The sequence below is a fragment of the Panthera onca genome, chromosome A3 (assembly GCF_046562875.1).
Source record: "Panthera onca isolate mPanOnc1 chromosome A3, mPanOnc1 haplotype 2, whole genome shotgun sequence".
Classification (NCBI taxonomy): domain Eukaryota; kingdom Metazoa; phylum Chordata; class Mammalia; order Carnivora; family Felidae; genus Panthera; species Panthera onca.
The window spans coordinates 118,190,606-118,216,221 of NC_138341.1; the positions used below are offsets into that span (position 1 = coordinate 118,190,606).

At 49.5% G+C, this 25,616-nt stretch overlaps 2 protein-coding genes across 4 annotated transcripts; one reads left to right on the forward strand and one right to left on the reverse strand.

Moving 5' to 3' along the window:
- Window positions 1-7,041: 7,041 nt before the first annotated feature.
- Window positions 7,042-17,455, reverse strand: BLCAP (BLCAP apoptosis inducing factor). Its single transcript, XM_060617316.3, has 2 exons — window positions 17,331-17,455; window positions 7,042-9,012 (listed from the first exon to the last, which is right to left on the reverse strand). The coding sequence occupies exon 2, from the start codon at window positions 8,834-8,836 to the stop codon at window positions 8,573-8,575; it is 264 nt and encodes an 87-aa protein (XP_060473299.1). The 5' UTR covers window positions 8,837-9,012; window positions 17,331-17,455; the 3' UTR covers window positions 7,042-8,572.
- Window positions 10,828-13,266, forward strand: NNAT (neuronatin). Of its 3 annotated transcripts, none has more exons than XM_078444082.1 (3): window positions 10,828-10,993; window positions 11,930-12,005; window positions 12,247-13,266. In XM_078444082.1, exons 1-3 carry the CDS (start codon window positions 10,922-10,924, stop codon window positions 12,474-12,476), a joined length of 378 nt encoding a protein of 125 aa, XP_078300208.1. In that variant the 5' UTR covers window positions 10,828-10,921; the 3' UTR covers window positions 12,477-13,266. The 3 variants fall into 3 exon arrangements, with proteins under 3 accessions (XP_078300208.1, XP_078300206.1, XP_078300207.1); XM_078444080.2 differs by having other exon boundaries at window positions 11,930-12,010; window positions 12,247-12,462; XM_078444081.2 differs by lacking the exon at window positions 11,930-12,005 and having other exon boundaries at window positions 12,247-12,462.
- Window positions 17,456-25,616: the final 8,161 nt, after the last annotated feature.

Genomic DNA, 25,616 nt, shown 5'->3' on the forward strand with positions numbered 1-25,616 from the left:
GTGGGGGCTTCTGCCCCATTTCTCACAGGACAGTGCTCCTGTAGGGATCTAGGGTCCCCAATCGCTCCCTGCAGTGGGTTCTCAGTCCTTATCCAACTGGCTTCTCTCTTCTGTCTGCCGAGTGTGCCCTCCTAGAAACCCTCCAGGCCAACGCAGGCTCCAGGTGCCTTTGCCATCTTGTTCTGACTTGTTGCCTTTGTGCACTCTTCTCTCTGCTCACCCCTTATATGGGGGACAGATTCTCTGTCTGGACCCTTTCCTCTTCTTAGCCATTTCTCCTAGGGCCAGCTCACCAAAACCCATGGCTACAACAGTCATCAGTTACAAACCAAATCTTTTGTTCAAATCTCCTGCTGGATCCAAACCCTCTGCCTAGCTCCTTGCAGGCCACCTCCACCTGGATGCCCACCTTTTACTCAAACTGTCTGAAATTGAGCTCAACAATCCTCCTCCAGCCCCTAACCCTGCTTTTTTGCTTGGGTATTCTCCCATCCACCCAGTCACCCAAGACAGAAACAAGGAAGCCATCCATGACTCTTCCTTTAACCCCAGCCATTAGTCAGTGAGCAGGTATTTCTAATTTTACCTTTTCTCCATCCTCTTGGCCCCTGCCCTAATTCAGGCCTTGCCCTCTCTACCTGGACTGAGGCAACCATTTCCTCCTTAGCCTTCGTACCTCCAAATGTCTCTAAGCAACCAGGGTAATCACCCTAAAACAAAAATCTTACCATGGCACCCGCCTGCTCAAAATGCTTCAGTGGCTCTCTCTTGTCAAGAGGGACCAAAGTCTTCAATCAGACAGACGTGACACTGTGTGATCTGATCCCACCTTCTCCATTTCCAGATTCTTACTTTCTGCTGCTCTGGCAATCCTGAACTGTCTGTGAACTCGTCCATGATGCTTACTTTGGGCTCTGCCTCCTGCGTGAACAACTCCTGCTCATCTGGGCATCTCTTCTAGGAATCACCCCCGATATTCCCATAAAGCCTCACACTTGCACAACCCAGCCCAGCTGCTCCATGCTTTGTCCATGTCCCAGGCATATCTCTGGCCTTCTTCTTACTATACATCATTTTAGTATCTGTGTATCTTACCTCTTTGACTATATGCCTAAGAGCAGACACAGTATCTTATTTATATCTTCATATTTCATACCCAGCATCATGCCTAACACAAATTAGACAATAAAATGTTGTATAAATAATAGGCCATTTGCCCTTTCTTGAAAGTTTCATGTCTCTCCTTGTCTTTGACTGTCATATTACTTTTCAAAAAGTTTGCACCAATTCACATTCCTCTTAGCCCTGCACAAGAGTGCCTGGCCCACTGTATCCTCATCAGCATTAGGTATTCTTAAACTTTAGCCCCCTAATTTGTTGGTGAGAACTTGTATTTCCTTATTGGTTTTTATTGTTGATCTTTAGGTATTAGCGGATTGAATATTTTTTCAAAAACAAATTTTTAGTCCATTCTATTTCCTCTTCTGTAAACTCAGTTTAGGTGAATTATGCACTTCTCTGTTGCATTTTTACCGTTAAGGTTTTGCTTGTGTTCTTTTACACATTATGGATCTACAAATAGTATACCCACTGCTTTTTTATTCTGTTTGTGATACTGTTTGACTTTGGAAACATTTAGTTTTGATGTAGTCAAATTGGTTGGTCTTTGCCTTCTTGATGTCATTTTGTTGCTTTTCACTTTAGTGGGGCTCCCCCATTCAGACACTTGTTAATTATCCAATTCCTTTCTTCCCTGTTTTTGTTTGTTTGTTTGTTTTTAATGGGCCCGTATCTCCTTTCTGACCTTTTAAAATAGTTTTTGAACTTGGGTGTGTGCTCTGAGGTGACATTGGAAATGGATGAATCTTTTTCTTTCAACAGAGCCCCAGTTTTGGACAAGTCTTCCTCTCATGGCTCTGACTCTGAGCTAAGCCATTCCTGGCTGGTTATGGCATCAGGGTCACAGTCTTCTTGCAGAACGTGCTACCTGGATGGGGAACTGGCTATGGGAAAGCATGATTCCAGGCATAGACAGTGAAATAGAGAGAGGAATTCAAGGAACGGGAGCAGAAAACCTTACGGAAGCCCTGCCAGGCAGTGTGAAAAGATGGTTCACCCACTTTGCCAGTATGAATGGCAGAATCTGGTTGGCACCCACCAGTCCTGGAGGCTTCTGATTCTGCAAAGAACCATTACTCAGGGACCACAAGAGAATGGAGAGCCCACCCCCACCCCTCACCTGCATCAACCTACCTGCATAGACTCTGCCAGGACATTTCACCAGCAGCAGGAAAATCTCCCAGCCAGTTCTGCCAAGTTCATCTTCTAGGGGGGCCGTAGCCATCACTGTGATTCCTCTGTGCTCCAATATGTGGACTTGACCCAGATCCTGGAGTTACCATGCTCCCTGTCCAATGACTGCCCTAGGCACTAGGGCGTCTGAGGGTGATGCTAGAGCTGGAAAGGAACTCGAGATTATCTAGTCTAACTGCCTCATTTTACAAATGGGAAACTGAGGCCCAGTGAAGGAAGAGGACTCACAGCCACCTGTTGCCGGAGGCAGGAGCCTTTTGCAAGGGTCTTCTCATGTGTCTGAGAAATAGTGGTCTCCGTAATATCTGTGTGTGAAATATTAGTCTGGAGTGTGGAAAATATTGTCACTTCAGAGTTGCTGAGAAGAGGCTGGGAGGCAAACTGCATTCTCTTACACGTAGGAAGGACTGGGCCACCTGAGTCCTTAGAAGGCTAGAAATTGATTAGAGCCATCCCTCCATCCATCCCCCCTGCCAGCCAATCAGCAGATTCTCGGCCAGGCCTGGTCAGGCCTGTGCCTGGTCAAGGGACAAAGACCAAGCCACCGCCCTCAAGGGTTGTACATGGCTCTGATGGCCAAACTAAGGAGCTGGGAGCAAAGGCAACAGGGAGCCACTGATGGGCTTTGTCTGTCTTCCTCCCTCAGAGACCTTCCCAAGTGTGCCTTGACTCCAAAATTCCGCACCCAAAAGATTTGAAGTTTATTCGTTAGTGCGAGAAATCCTTTCATTAAACACTTGCTTGTTGTAACACACTTTCTTTTACCCAATATCTCCAAGAAGCAACAAGGGTACTGAAATAACAAGGGTAAAGTTCACCGATGTTTCACAGCAGATGGCTCTGGAAATGTTAAGGGCTTCCGGTATGGCCCCTTCCTTGGCATACACATGGGGAAACAGAGGTCTGGAGAAGAGTGAGCATTGGAGAGCAAAGTCACATGGGAAATGGAGGTAGGCGGGGACCAGGCCCCCTTAGAGGGCTGCAATCACCAGGTCAGGGAATTGGCTGAGGGTTTAGCTTTGAAAGAAGCAGTGAGCCAGCCAAGTGTAGACTCTCCACCAGCTGCCCAGGAAAAGAGGGGAGAGGCCAGATATGGCACTGCAATCATCTGCCTATCTGACTGCCTTGGTGCCTCCCTCCTGCTGAGCTGAGCTCTTCAAGGATGGCACAGCCTTGTTCTGCATCAGTGTCTCAGAGCTTGGCACAGGGCCTGGCAAATGCTCCCCACATGAACGAATGAGTAGGAGAGCTGGATGATCAGATCGCTTCCCTAAGAGGCTTCAGCCCAGTAAGAGCTGGTGGTGGAGGGCCACAGAAGAGAGGAAATATGTGTGAAGATGATGTCTTGAGCCAGGCTATGGTAGATGTTCCGACCTCCATTTTACAGGTGAGGAAACTGAGGCTCAGGAAGGTGTGGTCACAAAGGCAGGGGCATAGGGCCTGGGGCTCCCTGAAGCCTCGCCTCTCAAGGTTTGCTCCAAGTCTACTCCCACCCCCTGCTTGAATCCCAACACCCCAAAGAGGGACCAAGTGCTTCTGCATGAAGCCTCCAGCTATTGCTTGGCCAGGTTCCTCCCTTCCCAAGTAAGCCCACTCTATAATCGGTTTTTCTCAAGATACTGACTTCTCTCTCTCTGAAGCCTGTCAGACCAGTTGCCCCTCTTCTGGCTTTTGAGAAGACACCAGGGAGGAAGGGTGCTGGGCTGGGGCTAGACTAGCCCCTCTGAGTCCCGACCATCTTCCACCACTTGCTGAGTAGAGCACTCCTTAGTTCTTCCCTCTTTTCAGAATGGTGACCCTTTCACCCATTATGGGGCGGGCGGGGTGTGAGCAGGTGAGCTTTGTGCTGGATGCTGGGAGACTGGACACCGGTGACAACCATTCTCTGGCCTCCTTCCCTATAGCTTTCCTTCCATCACCAGTCTCTGTCCCCCTCCCTTCCCAGCTTCCTCCTGCCTTCACCTCCCTACCCACCATCACTCCTTAGATCCTCTTCTCCCTGGTCCCAACCAGCTGGACAGAGCAATGGCCTTCTCAACAGCCCCGCAGCTTTCACTGCTCCAGTGCTGTCCTGGTCCTGGCTGAAAGAATCCCCACTTTAAAAATGCTGTTCTGATTGGGTTACCCCCTATTCCTGTCAGATCTGTGTTTGTGATGGGTCTAGTCAGCTGGAGACTGAAGAGTTCTCAGGACTGAGTTTTGGGACCTGTCACCAGCATGTCAGCCTTAGACCCCTGAGGACCTCCCAGTACAGTCCTCGAAGCTTTGAACAGCCTGACCTCTCTACCCAAAAGCCTTCCAGGGCTGATTCTAGGGCAGCCAGATATTGGTGACCCTTCATTTTACTTTCAGCCCATTTCTTTATCTGCAAAAACAGAGATGCTTGATGAAATGCTGAGAAATAACATCTCATTTATTATTCCACTGCTCATTTATATTTGTCCTCAGGTCCCAGCCTGACCATCAATCCTCCCCGGCCTGCATCAGATCCTGTTTGTCTCCTGTTATAGCATCTGCCACAACTCATAGTTTTATACATCTTGGTGGGATGATCTGCCCAATGTCCTGCCCTTTCCCATTAGCCTGGATGACTCCCAGATGGCAGGGACTTTCCACCTTGTCCATTGTGTGGCCCCCAGGCCTAGTCCTACAAGGATTCTGAAAGTACCCACTGACTGAATTACAATGCAGGCCCCCTTGAGGGATGGGAGGAACCCAGTGACTGCTAGAAGTCTGGTGAGCAGGAGTACCAGCACTAGTGCTAACACTCAACAGAGGGCTGAGTAAAGTGCTCTAGGCAAGTGATCTCCAGGCAGAGGGAAGAAGTCCAGGAAGGCTTCCTGACAGAGGCATATCTGGGCTCATTTGGTACACTGACTACAGCATAAAGCATGTGCAGCCTGTCCTGCAAGGACACTGCCACCTTCTCAGAGCTCAGTCACCTTCCTCAAGTGCATTCAGGAGGACTCTAAGATCCTAGGGAAAAGGATCCCCAGTATTTAGGGCCAGGTTGCAGTTTGCTCCAAAGACTACGTTTGATCTATAAGGAAACTGATATCCAGAGCAGGGTGCAGACCGGTTCTGAAAGAAGCCCAGACCAATGCCTCGTGGGGTCTTGTGGTTACCAGGTACGTGAGGAACCATTTCACACTAGAAGCCACAGCAACAGAGGGATTGCAGAGTGGGATTTTCTAAGGCTTGGTGCCCCTGCTCTCTTCCGGAAGAGGCATCTACTTTTCATGTTCCTGAAAGGTGTTTCAGGAACAGGAGGCAGAGTGCTGCCCGTGCTGCCTTGCCAAGGTGGAAGGCAGCACTGTTGGGCAGACAGAATGCTGATTTGGCAGTCACCTTGGGGGGTAGTGGGCTGCAGGCTCCCTGCTGGAAAGGGCCACAAATCTTTCAGAGGGAGGCCTGTTTGTAACTCTTAGGCAGGCTTGACCTACAACAGAAAGCTGTTTTCTGAGGGAGAGCAAAATAAACAATAATCTTGGCTTCATTTATCATCCAGGTGTCTCCACAGGAGAGTGGGGCCACAAAAGCCTTTTTTGTTTTGCTTGTTTTGTTTTTGGAATTTGCAATTGTCTATTTTCTTAAGTCTTCCCCACTAGGTTAGAATCATGTGCTCCTGGAGTGTCAGGTCTGGGTCTTGCCCCTGAAACCCCCAGCAAGCCTAGTACAGGGGGTCAATGTTTGCTGAACAAACCATCCTTTCCACGTGTAGGACTCTTCACCTTGTCAAGACTTTGCTGAACCGTGAAATATATCCAGAAACCCAGAAGAGAAGAATTCAGAGATAAAAGCACAAAAGGATCAGACAGAAAATACTCAGCAGATAGAGTCAATAAAAGTTGAGTTCTTTGAAAATACCTTTAAAATGGACACATCTTTGGCCAGTTTTGGTCAAGAAAAGAGGAAGCACTCACTGATCTGCAACACTAGGAATGAAAAAGGGGACAAACTGACAGTGGGGAGGTTTAAAAGGGCAGGAGAAAACTGCACAAAACTTTACAGCAATAAATTAAAAATCTAGGTAAAACATGTGACCTTCTATGAAATTACCAAAGCCCTTTCATAACTGTTATTTCAATAAACCCTTACAACAGCACTGTGCTTTGGACAGGCAGTGCTCCAGTTATGTTTTCTAGAAGGAAAAGACATTGAGAGGTGGACACCCAGCACAGGCCCCTGACAAGCTACTCACTCCGTCTCAAAGGTCACAGTCACAGGAGCATGTGCCCATCAACGACAGGGACCCGCAACACTCTCGCACTTCCAGCCATCACCGTAAGCCCTCTGGTTGGAGGCCAGCCTTATTTATTTTTCCACTTGAAATGCCATAAGGGGTTTCACTTTATTTTTACTTCAAAAGCAGCACCATAAAAATCCTTGATGATTAGAGCTCCAGCTGTCCTAAGTTGTTTGTCAAGGGATCGGTTACTCAAATCTCCTATGGAGGGAAACAGTTTCAGGCGAGAAGCCATGGGAGCTGAGAAACACAAATGTCTCATCTCTAAAAACTTTGAGACTCCCTCCTGTTCACCGCCTGGCCTGCCCCCTGCTCCCCCTCCCCCAACCCCACCATCTGCTCTCCAGAGAGCAGATCAAATTTTCGGGCTAAGGTACTCTGGCGCCAAGGACTCAGCCCCTCCATGCTACCCTCTGTCCCCCACCAACTTAGAAATCCAACACCACGACCCAAATGGACTGCAGCCACATAAAACCACAAAGTAAAGTTTATAAAGCTTTATTAAACATTTCAAACAGCTGTGCAACGAACACACCAGAAATAAAAGCTCCAGAATGGCAGTCCAAATGTTCCACAAGTGTGGCCTCACGGTCCCATTCCCTAGATGGACTGCCTCCAGTTCTGTCCTCTGCCTGGCCCACCACCCTTCCCACTCAGGCAAGAGAAGGATGGATGATTTAGACTGGACGGACAACCATGCTAGTCCCCGGTGGGCAGGGGCCAGGAGAAAGTCTCGTTTGCCAACACTTGTTACTGAAGCGCAGAAAAAGCAAAAAGCAAGTGACAGTCACAAAGTCTTCCTGTGTATTCTTCGTAACGTACAGTCTATATGCGCAGGACTGAAGGAGCTCCTGGCACGAGGATGATGGCCACTGCTCCTCTCTGTCTTGTCTGAACCACCTCGGAGTCCAGCGTGCTGGTCACCCTGCAATCCCCATGCTAAATAAAAACTGCAGCGGCACCTGCTATAGCTAGCTGTTGCTAAACCTCAAAATCAGAACACGTTCGATAAAGCTTCTTTAAAAGGAATATACACATGTATTTGTACACGCACACACACACATACACACACACACTCACGGCACACCAAAATATATTCAAACACCTATCAAGGGGATCATGGCTGTTATGAAAAAACACACGAGTACTCTTCCATTCACTCAGCTGGGGACTGCTAGATCTACGTGGACACACCACACCTCAATCCTGCAGAGCATGCACAGGAGACACGATGAGGCCCCCCCTCCTCGGGACAGTTGAGAAAGGCAGGAGGAAGGGCAAAGAAAGTGAGGCTGGGCTGGTAAGCATGAGCCCAGAAACGCAGGTGAAAGAGCAACAAGTCCCTGTTACTTCTTTCTTAAAAATGAAGTGGAGAAAATACCGGAGATCTGTGGACAACAAACAGTCAAGACATGTTTCTGTCTAGCCTGCTGACCGGGGAAAGAAGGATGAAAAAGCGAGGCTCTCGGGCGTCAGCAATCTCTTTAAATTCGAGATAAGTGCAAAAATGAGCCCTGTCTTGGACAGGCGCTCCCCCAAAAAGGAAAGGGGCAGAAGAGAACTAAAGGGAAACCGGGAGAGGGACTGAGGGGTTGGTAACATTCTGGGAAGGGAAGAGACCCTGACAAGGAGGGCTCACAGAGGTGACGAGACTGGCATTTTATCTGCCCAGGTCATGCCGGGACGGTTGACCAGGATGGGTGCAGACTCCTCGCAGGAATGAGGCGAGGGGGGTGACCATCCTGCCAGCCTTGGGGAGCGAGGGGAGGAACCGAGATGGGGACAGAACACACACAATCACAAGACCACCCACGACTATAGGACTCTACAATAAAAGCACCGGTCAGTGCCATTATTCACATTATAAGGATAAAACATCACAGGCCAAAAAAGGCGCCGTCAGGAATGTGGCACCCGCGGGGCTGCGGGATTTGAAACTCCAATGCTTTATGACCTATGTCAATGCCTCCCCTCCCATCTTCTGCTTCCTTGGAAAGCTAACAGGGCAGGCTGTTAGGTGCCCACAACGCCGGGGTCGTGCGCCGATTCCGGAAGCGGGGAATCAGAGCAGTGGTACAGGAAACAGTTTCCCCAGCAGCTATAGCAGATGAGGAACAGGGCTGCCAGGAAAACCAAGGCACAAATCGTGCAAGGCTTCCGCTCCAGAAGGAAGCTGAGCAGGTAGAAGCCCATGAACATGGAGTGGCTGAACCACAGGGCGGGGTTGAGGGGCTTGGGGATGAGGAGGACGGGCAGCAGCCACTGGAGGCAATACATGATCTCTGCCGGGCAGGGCCTTCACCAAGGCCACCGGGCACCGCTGCAGGAACCGACCCAATGGGAGCCAGCGGGCGCAGGCAGCTGCCCTCCGCTTTCTTCAACCCTCACTCTCCAGGAGCTGAGCCGCTGTGCTCTCTGGCTGTCAGCCCGGGATCACCAAGGCAGCAGGGATCCTGAAGAGAAAAGTCAACACAACAGACAAACAGACAAAAAACAGACAGACAGACAGACAGACAAAAAAAAAAAAAAAAAAAAAAAACAGGAACAGAATGTATACTTATTTGGGAAAATGGATCATGGTTAACAACAGCAAATGTGAATGCCCTTTCCTCCCTGCCCACCCATGGAAGTCTACTCCTCTCCACATCACCTGTCCAGGAAGCCTCCTGGGGTGTCTCCCCTAGGCTTGTCGGGGTTGGGCCAGAGGGCTCTTCGGGCAGGTCCGGCACAGTGGACTGGCTTTGCCTGGGCCCTGCCCAGCAGAGATCATGTATCGCCTCCTGGGGCTGCAGCCCGTCCTCAAAGGGCCCAGACCTCACAATACCGCCCTGTGGTTGCCATGGATGGCCATGGGCTCAGTGCTGTACCCCTAAGTAATAAGAATAGGATTCTGTATCTAGTATCTATCATAGCAGGTGCTCAGGGGAGAACTAGAGCAGCGTGCTGCCGGCTGGAGTTTGCAGGCAATGGATCTTTGCATGCTCTGCGAAGCCGCAGCGATGGCACTACCAAATATTTTGTTTAAGATGGCAGCCCAGCATCATTTTGTCCAAACCAGCCAACTTCTTCGAAAGTCAACATAAAAAAAAAAAAAAAAAAAAAAAATCACCATGCTACTTCATCCACACCGACCTCGCTTGGATCACTTACACTTTCCATCTGCTGCTGGCAACCGTATAGAACCTGACCTCTGTGAGCTTTTAATCAAAATTAATTTTCTATCCACACAGGGGCAAATGCCAGTTGGCCCCTGTGCTAGGCAGCTTGCTGGAGAGGCGCTCTGGAGCGGCAGGCCACCAGTGCGCTGGGGCTGAGCTCCCAGACCGCGTTCAGGTCTTCCCGCTGTGCCTGGAAATGGAGCTGCGGCAGCCATAACCCTCTGGTGGCGGTAGCAAAACCCCATTCCAGGCTGCAGCCACCCAGCGCAACGGGTACAAAGAGCCTCCCTGGCTGTGTTAAGACCTACCAGGGCCTGGGGGGAGGGGAGCAGAAGAGGGAGGCTGAAAAGACCTGTCCAGCAGAAAACTATCCCACAGCACTTTCCGACCACTTCTCGGTAAGCTCATCCCATTCCTTCCACGCACACAAAGGCACCAATCCCTCTTGCATCCCTCCCACAAGGTAGATACCCGGGGACTACCACTTTTGCGCCTAGAGCTCAATGCTCTGGCTCACTTTCCTACAATAGTCACCGTGGTAGTAACCGTACGAAGCGGGACGCGAGGAATGAGGGAAAGGTTATGTGCTCAGGGACTCTTGTGAAGCCGAGAGAATGTAGGCTTACAGCACATCAAATATTAGAAGAGTACTGACCAGGGGCCTGTGAAGCCAAGGCTCCAGGAAGGGGCACCTTTTATTTGCTCTGCGGGGCAGATGATCTCTAAATTATGTTTTCCTGGTTTCCCATCCATGCCCAAGGTGGGTTCTGGCGCGTCACGGGACACTGGGCTTAAATCTGCAGGCCACGGCTCGGAGAGGGAGGGGTTCCACACCAAAGACGTGCATCCCCTACCCTAACCCTTTGCGCTTCTCAAGAGTTGCAGTTCCCCTCCATTTTACACTAAAATTCAAAAGCGGCACAGCGGAATCTTCTGGAAAGGGGCTAAGATGGAACTCAGGAGGCGGGGGTCGGTGTGGAAAGAGCAGATGGATTATTTTTTTCCTCTCCCGGCGAATGAGGAGCGCCCCCGGCCACCCCTCCTCATGGACACCCCCAAGCGCGCATGCGCACTTGGGTGGCGGGCGGATACTTAAGGCGCGGCCACGGCGGCTGCGGCAGTGCGCCCAACAGCGGACTCCGAGACCGGCGGACCTCGGCGAACCGCGCTCGCTCTCAACCACTCACCCACCACTCTTGGAACCATGGCGGCAGTGGCGGCAGCTTCAGCTGAGCTGCTCATCATCGGCTGGTACATTTTCCGCGTGCTACTGCAGGTAAGTGTGCCCAGGTTCCGGGTGGGAGAGGGGTCCGGATGCGCGCCCCCTTAACCGGCAAGCCCACGTCGCAATTGCCGCCTCCCAGACCCGTCCTATCCGTATTGCCGCGATCCCTGCCTGCCCGAGTGCCGCGGTCGGCACCGCATGCCCCCGCCCGTTCCTTGCGCCCTCCTCCACGCTCAGACCCTTCCCAGTGCGCCCGCGCCCGGCCGGGAACAAAGAGTTGGGGCGCGGCGGGCGCCAGCCACTGATGATCGCCAAGGCTCTTAGCGACCAACGCGGTAAGAAAAACCCGCTACACCCAGACTCGACCCCAGGAGGGAGGCGGGGCACTCCTGTTTTGCGAAGAGACTTTACCCTCGCATAGCAGAATTTTCCGTCTTAAAAAATTGCGCATTGCGGGGAAATTGTCTTTTAAAAACATATATAGCGCTTGCGAAGGTGGGATGAGAAATAAGTTAGAAAAAGGCACTTCTCAGAGAAAAAATAAAAAGCACTTCATAAAAAACCCACAACGAATTAAAGAAAAGTAATTCGCGGGAAAAATGAATTAGAGAAAATGCGCATTGCAGGAAAAATAAATCTGGTAAAAGCACTTGGCAGAAAAAAAATGCACTAGATAAAAAGCGCATTGCAGAAAAAAATTAGACAAAGGAGCTAACAGAAAAAATGAATCGGATAAAAGCGCTTTGAAGAAAACAATTAGAAAAGGTTCTTTGCAGGAGAAATGGAAGAGAAAAAAAGCGCTCCCAATAAAGGACAATTCACTGTATTTAAAAAAGAAATCATAGAGACAAAGTGCTTTGTAAAAATTAATAAATCAGAAGAAAGCACTTTGCCCATAAAATCGTTTACCCTAAAAGCACCCCCTTGCAGGAAGAATTCCCTGCTAAAGGAATCCCTTTGCCAAAGGAATCGCATATTTCCTTTAAGGTGTTCCTGGAATGCTGCATTTACTGGGTAGGATTCGCTTTTCGGAATCCTCCAGGGACACAGCCCATTGCGAGAAGTGAGGTATACCTAAGTTGTGGGTCCAATCAGCTTGCTGCCATGCAGCCTTCAGCACAGTTGGAAAAGCTCCAGCTGCCCTGACTCGTGGACAAGCTGCGCCCGCGCCTGCCTCTCGAAGTCCGACAGGCAGGCGGGGCAGGGGGGGGGGGGGGGGGAGGTGGCGGGGGCGGGCACGGCAGCGCTGCAGACTCGCTGCAGGTACCTGCCTCTAAGGGCAGGTCCTGGGTCTCTCACCGCAGGTGTTCAGGTACTCTCTGCAGAAGCTGGCGTACACGGTGTCGAGGACCGGGCGGCAGGTGTTGGGAGAGCGCCGGCAGCGAGCCCCCAACTGAGGCCCCAACCCCCAGCCCTGGGCGGCCGCGTCACCAGGTGCTCCTGTGCTTCTCGGCCAGCATGGGAGCCAGTGCCGCGCAGGAATGGGGGGTCCCCTGTGCTCTCTCGCCAGAGGAGCATTTGCCAAGGTCAGTGAGGGGCCGGTAGGCCCCCGGAGAAGCAGCACCGACAATGACGACAATACCAGATCCCTTCCAAACCCCTTTGCGCCCCTCTGACCACTGGGTGGGGTAGAGGGAGGAGGGGGGTGGGGGGAGCAGACCCCCGAGATCTGGGCACAGGCAATGCATTCTGATCTGGACCAAGTTGGGACAACGCCAACCCAGCCCCGCAGCCATGGCCATGCCAGCAGGCCCCACCACAGAGATCCAGACAACCATACCAGCCAGCAGAATGGACATTCCATCATCACCAGCGGAAGCCCTGAATCTCGATGCAGCAGACAAGGCGCCAACTGCGTGCCTGTGTGGCGGGACTGGAGGGCAAGAGTGAGGGAAGAGGGTTAAGAAATAGAGTGGGGCCCTCTCACTGTCCCTTGCCTACAACACGTGCATTCCAGCCTTGCTGCCTTTGCTCCCTCGATTCCCCTTCCCCCCCCCCGCCACTGCCTTCTAAGCCCACCCCAAAGAAATGTCACTAAATTTGGACTTATTCAACCAGTAAATGAGTCCCATCTTTACTAAAACACCTTCTCCGAGCCCCTAGCCCCTCACTGATCTTGCTTTCCCTGGTCTCACGCAATTGTGGTCAATATTGTGGTAATCGCTAATTGTACTGATTGTATAAGTGTGCATTAGTTGTGTCTCCCCAGCTAGATTGTAAGCTCCTGGAGGACAGGGACCACCTCTACAAAAAATAAAAAACCAGTACCTCCCCCATCTCGCACAGTGTCCTAGGACCCTGCGGGGTGGTGGAGGTGCACCAAACAGCTGTCTCCTGTGACTCCTTTGCAGCTTCGAAACATACTCCTAAGACCGGGCTGATGCACCCCCTGTGGGGGGGGGGGGGGGGTGCGGCGGCACACTACTTGGGAGAGGGAGGGAGGGGGAGGCAACAAAATGGGAATAAGCTGGGACCCTCACACACTCAGTTCCAACTTCATTTAACGCTGTTTTGAGAAAAAGGACCACTTCCCCCACTCCAAAGAGAAAAGTCTACATCTCAGTTTGTGGTCTCAGAATCAGGGACCATCTCCCCTCCCCAGAGGGGTGGGTGCCTTCACTGTCCTGGAATAAGGGGCCGTGGCAGGTAATCAGCAGGAAAGATGGGAGGCAACAGGTGGGAGTAGCCCTCAAGATGGGGTGCTAAGGACCAAGGGACGATCAGGACTTTACAACACAAAATTTTATCTCCATCCAGGAGCCCCAAGGAAATGGGCACTGGCAGGGTAGGCACTGGCTTAATGAGTATGGGATAAGAGGTATGGTGTGGTGCCTCCCCTGCCCAGCTTATCCCTCTAGGCCATATAACCTCTACCAGGACCACTGCAAGGGCATTCTGCCCTGCCCCGCTACTACTCTCCAGATCTCTCCATGAGTGGGTTCTTCACTTCTGTAGGAATTAGCCTCCGTATTTTTAGGGGTGCTTACCAGGTCCCTGGCCCTGGGCTCTCCCCTGTCATGTCAGGGTAGGTGGGCTGGCTGGCTCCTCACTTCTCTCTCCCCTCTTTCACTCCTGAGTGACTCAGGACTCCTTTCGCATGGTCAGCTGACTGCCTCACCAAATGGCCCTGCCGCCTGTTCAGCCTTGTCTCTGGCTTCATGTGTCCCTGTCACTATACACCTGTTCCTGGGTCAACACCAAGGGAGAATCTGGAGGGCCATAAATCTCTCTCTCTCTGCCACTTCCTCAAATCCCTTAGTCACAGTTGTCACAAACACTTCTGGGGCACAAAGCACCTTGCCCACCCTGAGCCAGATAATGTTTCCCCTCTTCTGAGCACCCCCTTGTTTCTAAACCCACTGCAACCACCTCTAGAGGCATCTATAACTTCAGTACAGCATCAGAGAATTACGTGGGTGGAGGGGGCAGACCTCAGTTCCGGTATTGGGCTTTATCATCAATCAGCCCAGGGAAGCTGGCCAGGTTACCTCCTACCCCTCACCTTTAGCTCCCCTCTGTAAAAGGGCTGCTAAGATCCCAGTGAACTCCAGGATTCTAGAAACATTCTGTCACCAAAGTGCCAATCAGGACTCCTCAGGATTGGGGTAGGGATGTATAATGAGAGACTCCATCTTCCTTAGGCTGGGTGGCTCCCGCTTGTACTATAGCCTGAAGGTGAGACAGGTCTCCTCTTGCCCCGGGGTGACTCATCAGCAGGCAATGCCCACACCTCCCTTCCGAAGCTGTACCTTGGCAGGCCTCGACTGGGAGTTTCTGTGGTTTTCCACACTAAACCCACAGAACCATGAACATTTCCCCATGTGTTTTCAATGAAGGCTGCCTCCCCTCAGAGCCTTTGAGGGGTGTGCCCACAGCCCCACTGTCCCAGATGCTCTAACCTCAGCCCAGTTATAAGGCAGCCAGGTTCAGGTAGACGGGCATGCAAGGGTCTGGCTGCTCTGGACACAGCATTCTCCCCTTAGCCTCCTGTGCCCCCTTTAAAAGCCAGGAGGCTGCTGGCAGCCCGGGGGCTTTCTAGATAATCTTGGCAAAGCCCACCTGTGGGGCCGCTCCATCTGTCCATCCGTCCATCCGTGTGGCATGGTGAGATGACAGACTTCCAGGCAAGGGCTGTCCTGGTGGCCTGCATCCACATGGGTAGCTTGAGTGTGCAATGTCTACTCTTCCACTTTCACCCCTCATCCCCCAAACCCTCATGTTCTGGCAGCAAACACAGCCCACTGGAGAAGACAGAGGGAATGCGTTCACTTTCTATTCCTGTGTGGTGCCTAGAAGTCTGGCCCAGACACACCTTGTTTACAAAAATTTTTCCAGAAGCAGTACCATGAAAACATTTTATTCTGATAGAGAGCAATGATAGAAGTTGAAAATCACTAGAGTTTCATTGCAAGACCCTTAGTCCACAGGCCTCCCTTCTTCCTAAACTGTTTCTGCCACCACCACAAGGCTTTGCCCCTGTGAGACCAAGGATACAGCAGATGAGTTGTGAGGGGATTGGAATGGCTTTGCAGGACACCAACGGGCACGATCCTTGGCACTAATACCCCAAGAAGATGTTAGTGTCTCAGCCTAAGCAGTCAGGTTAAGCTCCAGGAGGGCTTGGGTACCGTGGCTTTCAGAGGTGTGGGGTGCTATGTGACAGTGTCATCTCTATCCGTGGAGCATCTGGGTTGTGACTGAGGGGGCGGAGCGTTTCCCAAGCTTCATGCAGGACAGCCACAGCTCATTACACCTGGGTTGGATGAGGGAGCAGGTTTGCCGAGAGCCATGTGCTAGATCACCTATTTTCAAACTGTGTCTACTCAGCAGCCAGCATCCTAAAGTGAAATTCTGAATTTGCAGTTAGTTTTACCCCCCGAGATTTAAATGTGCACAAGCGTGCACACACCACACAAAACATTGGTTTAGCAACACGCTCTTTTTCCCTGGTGACCTCTGACTTCCTCTATTTGCCCCAGAGACAGGTCACCACCTTCTCTGAGAAGGATCTGGTTCGCCCTCCCTTCCGCCCCTTCTCCCTCCCACAGGGCCCGTACCCCCGGCAGGATCCCGATTCCTGAGCATTCCCAGAACAGGAAGTCAAAGAGGCAGGCAACGCATGATCCTTGGTATATAGCACACAGTGACAGGCTTGAAATGGAATGCATATGTTTCGAAGATAAGAGAACAACAAAAAAGACAGCCAAACCCAGACTTCCAGATTCCTCTCTGAAACAACACGTTACAGATAAAAGGTTAAGCTGTTTCTGGCAGCAATTCTAACAAGACCAATTTCAGCTATGGAATTGATCTGGTCACTGGAAACTGACCAGGCCTCTGAATCTCCTAACAGATTTGTTTGACATTAATTAGTCTGTCTGATTTGAAACAAACACATAGACAAGATCTAACACTTGGCATTAGCACTTAAGCTGGAACTTTTTTTTTTTTTTTTTTGGTCCTGGCTTTGGTGTTGCCGTCCAGAAGGCTGAGGGGATGGTTGGACCGTGTCAGGCAGGGCAAACAGAAGCTGTTCCCAACACACCAGTTCCCTGAAAGGGATAAAACACGATCCGAACCTATAAACAGAAAGATCATTTCCTCCCCAGGACAGACCCCAGGCTGTCCCAACATTTAGCGTTGAAAAGGAACACGGAGGCCTGGAAGGAATTTACAGAAGGTTGGGACGGGGGAAGGGGGAAGGAAAAAGCAACTGTTCCCCAGCCCCCATTCTTCTTTCTAGGCCACGGGTGTGCCAGGCATTCCGTTCCTTCAGCTGCCCTTGAGGGCCACTCCCCATATACACTGGAGAAAAGGGAACGGGTGTCCAGACCTGAAAAGTTACGAGGGAGTGAGAAGCACCCGCGACTCAAGGCAGAGCGTCAACCTATTACCTCATCACCTCAGACACCAAAGCGGGTGCCTGTATGTGTGGGGAAGACCCCTCTCTCCCCTCTCCCCCACGCCCCTTCTGATTTAAAAAATGCGATTTAAGTGGCGGGGACAGAGTGGCAGGACTCTCAGAACCCGGGACCCCTGCCGTGGGCCCCGGGCCGAAGACGCGGTAGTCGCGCCCCTCAGCTCCGCGCTCCCCGGCTCTGTCTGTCCCTTCCTGGGAACAGACAGGCGAGCGCTGACCTTGGAGGCCAGACCGAGACCCAGGGGTCCGGTGACCCGCCCTCGGGCCGGAAAGGGACCCCCAAGGCCCAGGCTGGGGCCACACAGGGCAATCACGTGACACCGGACAGGGGTGGCCCCCAGGGTGCGCGGAAGGAAAACCCCAGAAAGGGACCGGGCGACGCCTAAGGTGACCCCGAGGGGACAACATGGCGGCACCGCCGCACTGAGGGCCTCTTATCCCGTCCCCAGGAGGCCGACGCCACGGTACCTGCGAGCCCTGCCATGGCGCCTCCGCCACTGTCGCCTTCGCTGCCGCAGCCTGCCTCCACCTCAGCTCTCCGCCGACGCCGCAGGAAGCCGGGGAGACGCCCCCTTCGTCTTCTAGTGGAGCAGACCGAGGACCCCTCCTGGGATCGGGCTGCCTCCAGCAGACGCCTGATCAAAAGACCCAAACCTGGGTCGTCCTCACCCGATATTCCCTCAACATCCGCTTTATATGAGCCTTTGAAAACTTGCTATGTATGTGTGAGGAATTCTGGAGGTTCTCAAGTCTTCAAGCCCGAAGAATTTTCAATCAGGCGCGTCTTGGGTAGTCCCGAATCACGGTTTCATGGTCCCCTCATGCATATGCAGCAGATTGTGATCCTTACTCTTTGAGAGCGGAGGGGGCGTTCCTTAGTTTCCGTGGGTGAACTCTTGATTCCAATGCCCCATGCGGATCACCCGTGTCATCCGGGAAAACCTTCCTGTGGCTCAAAGTCCTACCCCTCCCTGGCTCTTTCACCAAGCGGCCAAAGTTCAGGAGCGGAAAAACCAGGTTCAGAATTTAAGACCAGACGTGGGGCAGGACCTGATTCCTCCGCTTTCACTATACCTCGGGCAACTTGCCTACCCCGGTTCTCACCCAGCTTCCCTAGGTCTGATGAAATGCCTACTCCACAGCGTTGTTATGGGGGATTGAATGAGTCATTTATCAGCTAATTAAGCGCATTCCTTGAGCGCTTACTCTCTGTTAAATGCATTGCTAAAAGCAAGTGGAGTGGAGGGTGGCTTAGACACTGCTCCAACCTGCCATTCTAGTGGGGTGAAGTGTAGGGGCGGCGGGTGGAGGAGGAAAGAGAGTCACCAAATAATCACTATGTGTCAATAATATTAATCAAATCAATATATAGTTATGCAGCATGGGATGCGCGGTGGGAAAGTAAGGAGGATTATGAAAAATGAATGGGGTCCTGCCATAGGGTGAGGGTAAGGGTGGATCATCCTTGCGAAGCTGGCATTTAGATTGAGAAACCAAGGACAGTTAGGAGTTGTGCAGGGCAAGAGTAAGAGGGGAAATGCACTAAGCAGAAAGAACCATTTGTGCCAGATGAGGTGGGAAGGATTGGGGGCGGGGGGGGGGGGGGGGGGGAGGGGCATGAGGGATGAGCAAGGAGTAGGGCAGGTAATGGTACCAAATGAATTTGGATTTTATCCTGAGAGTAATGAGGAGCCATTTTCATAAGGGGAATGATAACAAATTTGGATTTTTGAAACGCTACCCTGGCTGCAGGGCTTGGAAGACAGTTGGGAGCAGGTGTGGGGGGACCAGTTAGAAGGCTGTTGCAACTTTCTAGCTGCAAAGTAACAATGACTCAGGGTGGCGGTTTGGGGAGGTAGAGAAGTAAAGGATGAAAGATTGCATGTGGGTGTGTGCTAAGGCAATGGCAATAACATCTAGGTTTTTGCCTTGAGTAGGAAGGAGTCAAGAGCCCTTCCCTAAGGTAGTGAAACCTGAAGAAGGATCAAATTGAGGGAGAGGATACAGAGTTTGACTTTGAGAAGGCAAATCTGAAATGCCTGGGCAACATCTAGGTGGAGAGGGTCAACAGGCATTTTTATATGAGATGAGCTCAGAAGAGAGGTCTGGGCTGGAGATTCATATTTGGGTAACATCGGCACACAGGTGATGGATGGGATCATGATGCTGGATGAGATCCCAAGGGAGGGAAGATAGATTTAAAAAACAAAACAAAAAAAAAAAAAAAAGTAGACAGAGGAGGAGGAGCCAAGAAAGGAAGCTGAGAAGCAGTGTCCAGACAGGTAGGAGGAAGACCAGGTGAATATGGGATCCCAACGAAAAGGTTTCAAGAAGGAGAAAGTGCTCAGTGGGGCTGATTGCTGTAGAGGACAGAAATGGCACCACTGGGTTTGGTTAAAAGGAGGGCTAATAGACTATATCCTTTATAAGTCCCCTACCCACGCCAACAAAACAAAACAAACAAAGAAAACCACACAAAAAAAAAAAAATCCACAAATCAATTGGCTTAAACATAAGAAGGCTGCCACCCAATGGCAAATTAATTGAGTGGCTTGGCAGTGCAGTGTCATCATGGACATTCCATCTCCCAGGTTTAATTCCATCTTTGATCTGCTATCCTCATGATGATTTCATGCTCATGGTCATAAGATGACTACCCCAGTTCCTAGAGTCACATCCACATCAAGATGTCCACTCCTCCCCCAGCTGAGAAACAAACTGGATGTGGCCTCTGTCTGTCTTGCTGCTAATGGGCTGAGGGATCAATGCACCCATTCCAATCTCTGGTGTTCCAGTATCCAACACTGGAAGAAAAGAGGAGTCTCGGAGTAGAGACAAGGACGTGCAGCCACCGAAATTCTTGCATACAGCTGGTGAGAGAGGAAATTGGTACAGCCACTTCTGATAACCGACGGTTTCTACTAAATCCGAACATACACCTCTGCCGTGACCTAGAATTTCCACACTTAGGTATTCATTCTGAGAGAAATGAGTGCCTATGTCTACAAAAAGACTCACGAAAGAATTTTAGCAGATTTATTTATAGCTTAAACTGGAAATAGCTCAATGTCCATCAGTAGGAGAACTGACAAATTATGGCACGTTCGTCCAATGGAATACTATATCATACATATAAAAGTACAATATACTGACATGTGATATGTGGATTAATATCACATACAGTGACATTAAGCTGACTAAAAGAACCCAGACACAAAAACAATACATATAGTATGATTCCGTTCATATATAAAGTTCAAGGGTGGGCAACAATGATTTACGGTGATAGAAATCAGAGTAGCAGTTACCTGGGTCACGGGGAGGGGAGTAGAGATGGAAAAGGAATAAGAGGGACTTTTCTGGGATGCTGGAAAAGGTCTATATCTTAATCTGCTTGGTGACTACATGGGCACAAATTCATCAAGCTATACCTTAAGATTAGGAGACTTTATATACTTTATGTGTGTTACAGCCCAAGAAAAATAAAATATAATAAAAGAGAGGACGATGTCCTCCCAATCCACAGTATGTGGTTTGTGCTGCCGAGCAAGAATCAGAAGGCACTTTTTGGAGAGACTCTGCCTTCCAGTAACCTTCATGCTAGGTCTGGGCATTGACAAAGCCTCCATGGCCAGCCCTCTTCCCCTTGGGGCCCCAGAAAACTGCAGAAAGTGAGGCAGGGCTTCTCACTCACATGTGGCTGGCTCCTGCCCAGCTGGCTTGCTTCCTCTGTATCCACAAGACTGTTCCACCCTCCAACGGCAGTTCCAGGTGGTAGAAATGACACCAAAGCTGGGCTCTGACTTGAGGGACCTGAAGGGTCTTTATGCCCCCAAATTTTGCTCAACAGACCTCAACTTCCTTCCAAGTCCTCTCCAACTTGCTCTGCTCCACCAGACAGCCAGACTCACCCACGGCTCCTGTTTTTTCCTGCTCCACACTCCCCAAGGCTTGTCCATCCTTCCTCAATCCTCCATCAGGCCTTTTCTGTCCCCACCTCCAAAGCCTTGGTCCAGGCCACCATCCACTCACCCCTGGGCCCTGAACCAGCCTCTAAGTGCCCCGCATCTCACCCAAAGCCATCATCCTCCGCACAGAAGCCAGGATGATCTTTCTACAATGACCCTGTCGTTCTTCCTCTTGAGAGGGTGCGTCCTCTCCTCTGTCTTCACCTGTCAAGAGTTTTCTAATCCTCAAAGCCCCAGATCGAATTGCTGCCTGCTCCATGGAGCTTTTGTATTCATTTCAGCAAACATTTATCTAGTACCTAACATGGACCAGGCACTATGCTAGGAATGGAGGGAATAGACAAACTCCATCTACAGACGGTCTGGGGAGACGGTCAATTAAGCAGGGCCAATGTGTGCGTACTTCCTGTCTGTTAACTCTCACTGGACTGTGAGCTCCTTGAGGGCAGGGCTAATGTAGGGGTCATTTCTTGGCTTCAGAGCCTAGTACAGGGCCAGGCAGGGAGTAGGACGCGGTCACTGTGGAATGAATGAATGAGTGAATGAATTAAAGACCTGGCCAAGCTCCTTCCTTTCTCATTTGTCCTCCAAGCCTCCAATTTAGCCAGTGACCAAGTCCATGGAATTCTGTTGGGACTGGATAGCAAACTTAGGGCTAAATGATGAAGAATCAGCAAAAGGTTATGTTGTTTATAGAGTGATGTTTTGTGAAACTACAATACTTAATTTCCTATGTAATCACACCATTTGACAATCGCTTTTTCTGAAAATCAGCATTGTTTCCTTCCCAAGACATAGACTGGGGAAAGGTAACCTGTAATGGAACAGCAGTGATTTGTTAAATCATCAAAGAAGCTATGTGATATCAAAAGATTTAAAATGTAATAATTAACATTATTGCCAAGGTGACCAAAGAAGTAAGCTCTAGGATAGCACAGACTGCAGCCAGAATGCCAGGGTTTTAATCCCACTCTGCATTTTCTAGCTGTGTGTCCTTGAGCAACTTACTGACCCTCCCTGTGCCTCACTTTTCCCATCCATAAAATGAAGAAAACATTCGAATCTACCTCTTATAGTTATTTCTGGCAATTCAGTGAGTTCATATTGTAAAATGCTTAGAATGGGTCCTGTCGCGCAGTTAGCACTCACGGGTACCTGTTAGTTCAAATGGATAGCAGGTTATTCCAGGGGCAGGATGAGCTGTGGGAGCCCTGGTGTGGAATTTGCCATCCTTAAGGGGGCAGGACCAGTGGCTTGGAATCCTGGACCTGCTTTCATGAACTTGAGAGGTCCCTGCTGGTTTTTTCCTCAGTTTCTCCAACTCTAAGGTTTTTTTTGTTTTTTTTTGTTTTGTTTTGTTTTTGCTCCAGACTTGGGAAACAAGTGCTGCTATTTTAGCAAGGACTCTGGCGACATCTAGTGGTAATGTGGGCAAGTGCCTAATATTCTTCCTGTCCTCAACCCATTAATGATAGGAACAATAATGATGTATTAAGCTCTTCCCGTGTGCCAGACACTGAGCGTTGACATTGTTAATCTTCAGTGTAATTCTATAAAGAACAGATTGTATTATCTTTATTTTAATGACCAGGAAAAGAATATTTGGGGAGATGAAGTCAAGTGCCTAAGGCCACACAGCCACAGGTGATCGAGCTCAATTTGACTCCAGGCCACATGGACCTGAAGTCTGCATTTTTAACCCCTCTGTGTTAAAAGATCTCTCTAGCTATAAAGTAAACAGATTGGAGAGCAATAGGAGAGGTGGGAAGACAGTGGGGAGGCCAAGATAAGTGTCTAGGTGGTGGTGGCTTGGCCCAGGGTGGAGACCGTGGTGATACAGGGAGGTGGGCTAATTTGTGATGTATTTTGGAGGCAGGGCTGTCGGCACTGGATGACTGCTCAAATGTGAGGGGGTAAATAAAAGAATTGAGGATGATTCCTGGGATTTTGGCTTTAAAAATAGAAGGATTGACTGAAATGGGTAAGGCTGAGGAAAGAGAAGACTTGGGGAGTTTAACTCCCAGAGGGCAGAGATTCTTTTTTCTTTCTTTTTGGCTCAGGTTATGCCAGGAGATTACCCCCGACATGGGGATGGGAGGAGGTAATGGGTGCCGGAGTGTGGCTGAGAGACTCTGCTGGGCTTTGCTCCCCTGGCACTCTGTAGAACGATGCTTTGTTCCAAAGAATCAACAACAACAACAACAAAACTAAACCAACAAACAAAAAAAGGAAATCAGATTGCTTTTCGATCCTTAGTTGCACAAAAGGATACTCTCGACTTTTCCTTGGAGAAGCCAGATGAGCCCACATATACTCAGCACAGGAACTTCTTTCTGGCCAAGGAGTCTGTTGAGGTGGGAGTTTATTTGAGAGACTTGGGTTGATGTTGACTCTGGGTACAGACTGTAGCCAAAAATTCCTGCCTAAAGTACACAGTGTATATTTCTTTGGTGGAAAGCAGTAGACTTTCAGCTAATTTAAGCACAAAGGAAATGTATCAGTAGGATCTCTGGGCTCACAGAACTGAGAGGCACTTGAAGAAGCAAGCTTGGAAAGTGCAGGAAACCTGAAGGCTCCCTTTCCCAGGGCCTTTGCACATGCTGTTCCCTCTGCTGAAATATCTCACTTGCCTTTCTTTACCAGGCCCTCTCAGACTCATTCTTAAGGTCTTAGTTTTACTGTTGCTTCCTCAGAAGCTTTCCCTGGTTTTCTCGATGAAGTCAGGCACCCTGGTTAGATGATGTCCCAGTACCAAGTGCTTTTCCTTTGTAGCCCTTAACATAATTGTGCTTAAATAACTATTCGTTTGGTTAGCATCGGTCTTCCCAAGTAGACTGTGAGCTCCATGAAAGCAGGAACTAAGTCTGCCTTGGTCCTAATTGTACTTTCAGAAACTAGGACAGGGGGTAATAGGTTATACTGCAGGGACAAACCAGTCCCAAACCTCAGGGCCTGATGACCACAAATGTTTATGTCTCATTCGTGCTACAAGCCCATCGTGGCTCAGCTGTGGCTCTATTCCACATTGTTTTTCTCTGGGACGCAGTGGTGTGGAGCAGCCTCAATCTGGCAGAGGCCAGGTCTCACTCATCTGTGTATACAAAGCCCCTAGTAGAGGACCAGGTGTTAGGTTGGTGCAACTTGAACCTGACTGAACAGAACGGTGCTGAGGGCCTGGCAGGGAACGAGGGTTGTCCTAGGACCCAGCAGAGGGCCAATGCCACAGACTTTCCCTTTAGAATTTCAGTCATGTGTCACACGTGTCTCTTAGATCCTTCCAGTATTAAAGCTGAGTTTTAGAGAATTTAGGTAGTGTGCTCAAGGTAAAAGCTAGTAAACAGAGTGGAGCATAGAAGAGTGGTCTGGAACATAGGTTCTGCCATCAGATGGACCTGGGCTCATATCCTGCCTCAGTGACAATAAAACATCAGCATAAATAATGACAGTAATGCATTGTTTCCCACTGACTAATGTGAGAAGAATCCATGAGTCTCTACTCTTGAAATAAATGGGAGAGGAAGGAGACATCTTCCCTATAGCAGAATGCCAGCTAATAAATATAGAAGGGGTGATAGCATACGAAAATCACAGCTTTGCAACTGTAATAGCAGTAAATTGGAATAAGAATCATCCATGGGTGCTAAAACTGTTGAAAGTTTGCTAGGAGAATATTCACAGTCTCAAAGTGTCTCCTTCCAAATGGCTTTTTAATTACAAAAGAAGAGCGATCACGAGAGTGGAGAAACCTGATGGACTCCACCTTAGCCCAGTGTTCAAGGTTAACATCATACTGATAGGACAAGCCAACATATGTGCCTCTCAATGGGATATACCGAGAAGCTATCACGTACCTGGTCCTCCTGCCAAAAGTGTGTAACCTGGATGAAATCGTGAGAAAACAACCCGACGAATTGAAATTTAGGACATTCTACAAAGTAACTGGCCTGACTCGCCAAAAATGTCAACGGGAAGAAAGAAAAGACAGGAATTTAAAAGGGATGACAGAGATACAACATCAAAATGCAACATGTAATTCTGAATTGAATTTGGTGCTAGAAAAATCTGCTGTAAGGGACGTTACTGGAAAAGTTGGCAAAATCTGAATGTAGGCTATGAACTATGAACCAGATAATAGTATATTGTTCAGTGTTAAATTTTCTGATTTTAATAGTTATACTATGTTTGTGTAAGAGCATATTCCTTGTTCTTGGGCAATGTTTAGGGGAAAAGAGGCATGATGTCTGTAGCTTACTTTCAAATGATTCATATATATGGAGAGAGAGAGAGAATTTTGAAGTAAATGTGGCAAAATGTTAATAATATATGTGATTCTGGGTCAAGGGCATATGGGAATTCTTTGCAGTATTCTTGTGCCTTTTTCTGTAAGTTTGAAATGCTTTCAGACTAAAAGTTTACAAGTTTTTAAAAGCATGTTTACACATCATGGCTTCTTCATTTATTCTAAATTTCGTCGACATCCTAAGTTTAGCAATGTGAAAAAAAATATGTCTTAGAACTGAGTCAACATAGGAGTTGTGCAGTCAGAAAACAAGGCAAAGCATTCCCTCTCCCTATGCCTCAGGGTCCTCACCTGTAAAATGGGACTGACAGATCTGACCTCCTAGTGTGGCAGAAAACGCATGAAAAATATTTAGTATCCAGCTGGCATATAGTAAATGCTTGATAAATGCTAGCTTGAAAAACTGGTAGAGGAAAGATACCAGTAAGGTGGCAGCACGTGAGGTCTTCTGCTGGTACCCCCTTCAGCAACAATATCTTGCAAATA

What these genes read in the sequence shown, in the direction of transcription:
- BLCAP (XM_060617316.3), bottom strand. Translation starts at nt 8,836, where the DNA reads ATGTATTGCCTCCAGTGGCTGCTGCCCGTCCTCCTCATCCCCAAGCCC.
- NNAT (XM_078444082.1), top strand. Translation starts at nt 10,922, where the DNA reads ATGGCGGCAGTGGCGGCAGCTTCAGCTGAGCTGCTCATCATCGGCTGG. An exon ending in TTTTCCGCGTGCTACTGCAG is followed by an intron (nt 10,994 to 11,929) that starts GTAAGTGTGCCC and finishes ATTTCCTTTAAG; the next exon opens with GTGTTCCTGGAATGCTGCAT. An exon ending in GACACAGCCCATTGCGAGAA is followed by an intron (nt 12,006 to 12,246) that starts GTGAGGTATACC and finishes CTCTCACCGCAG; the next exon opens with GTGTTCAGGTACTCTCTGCA.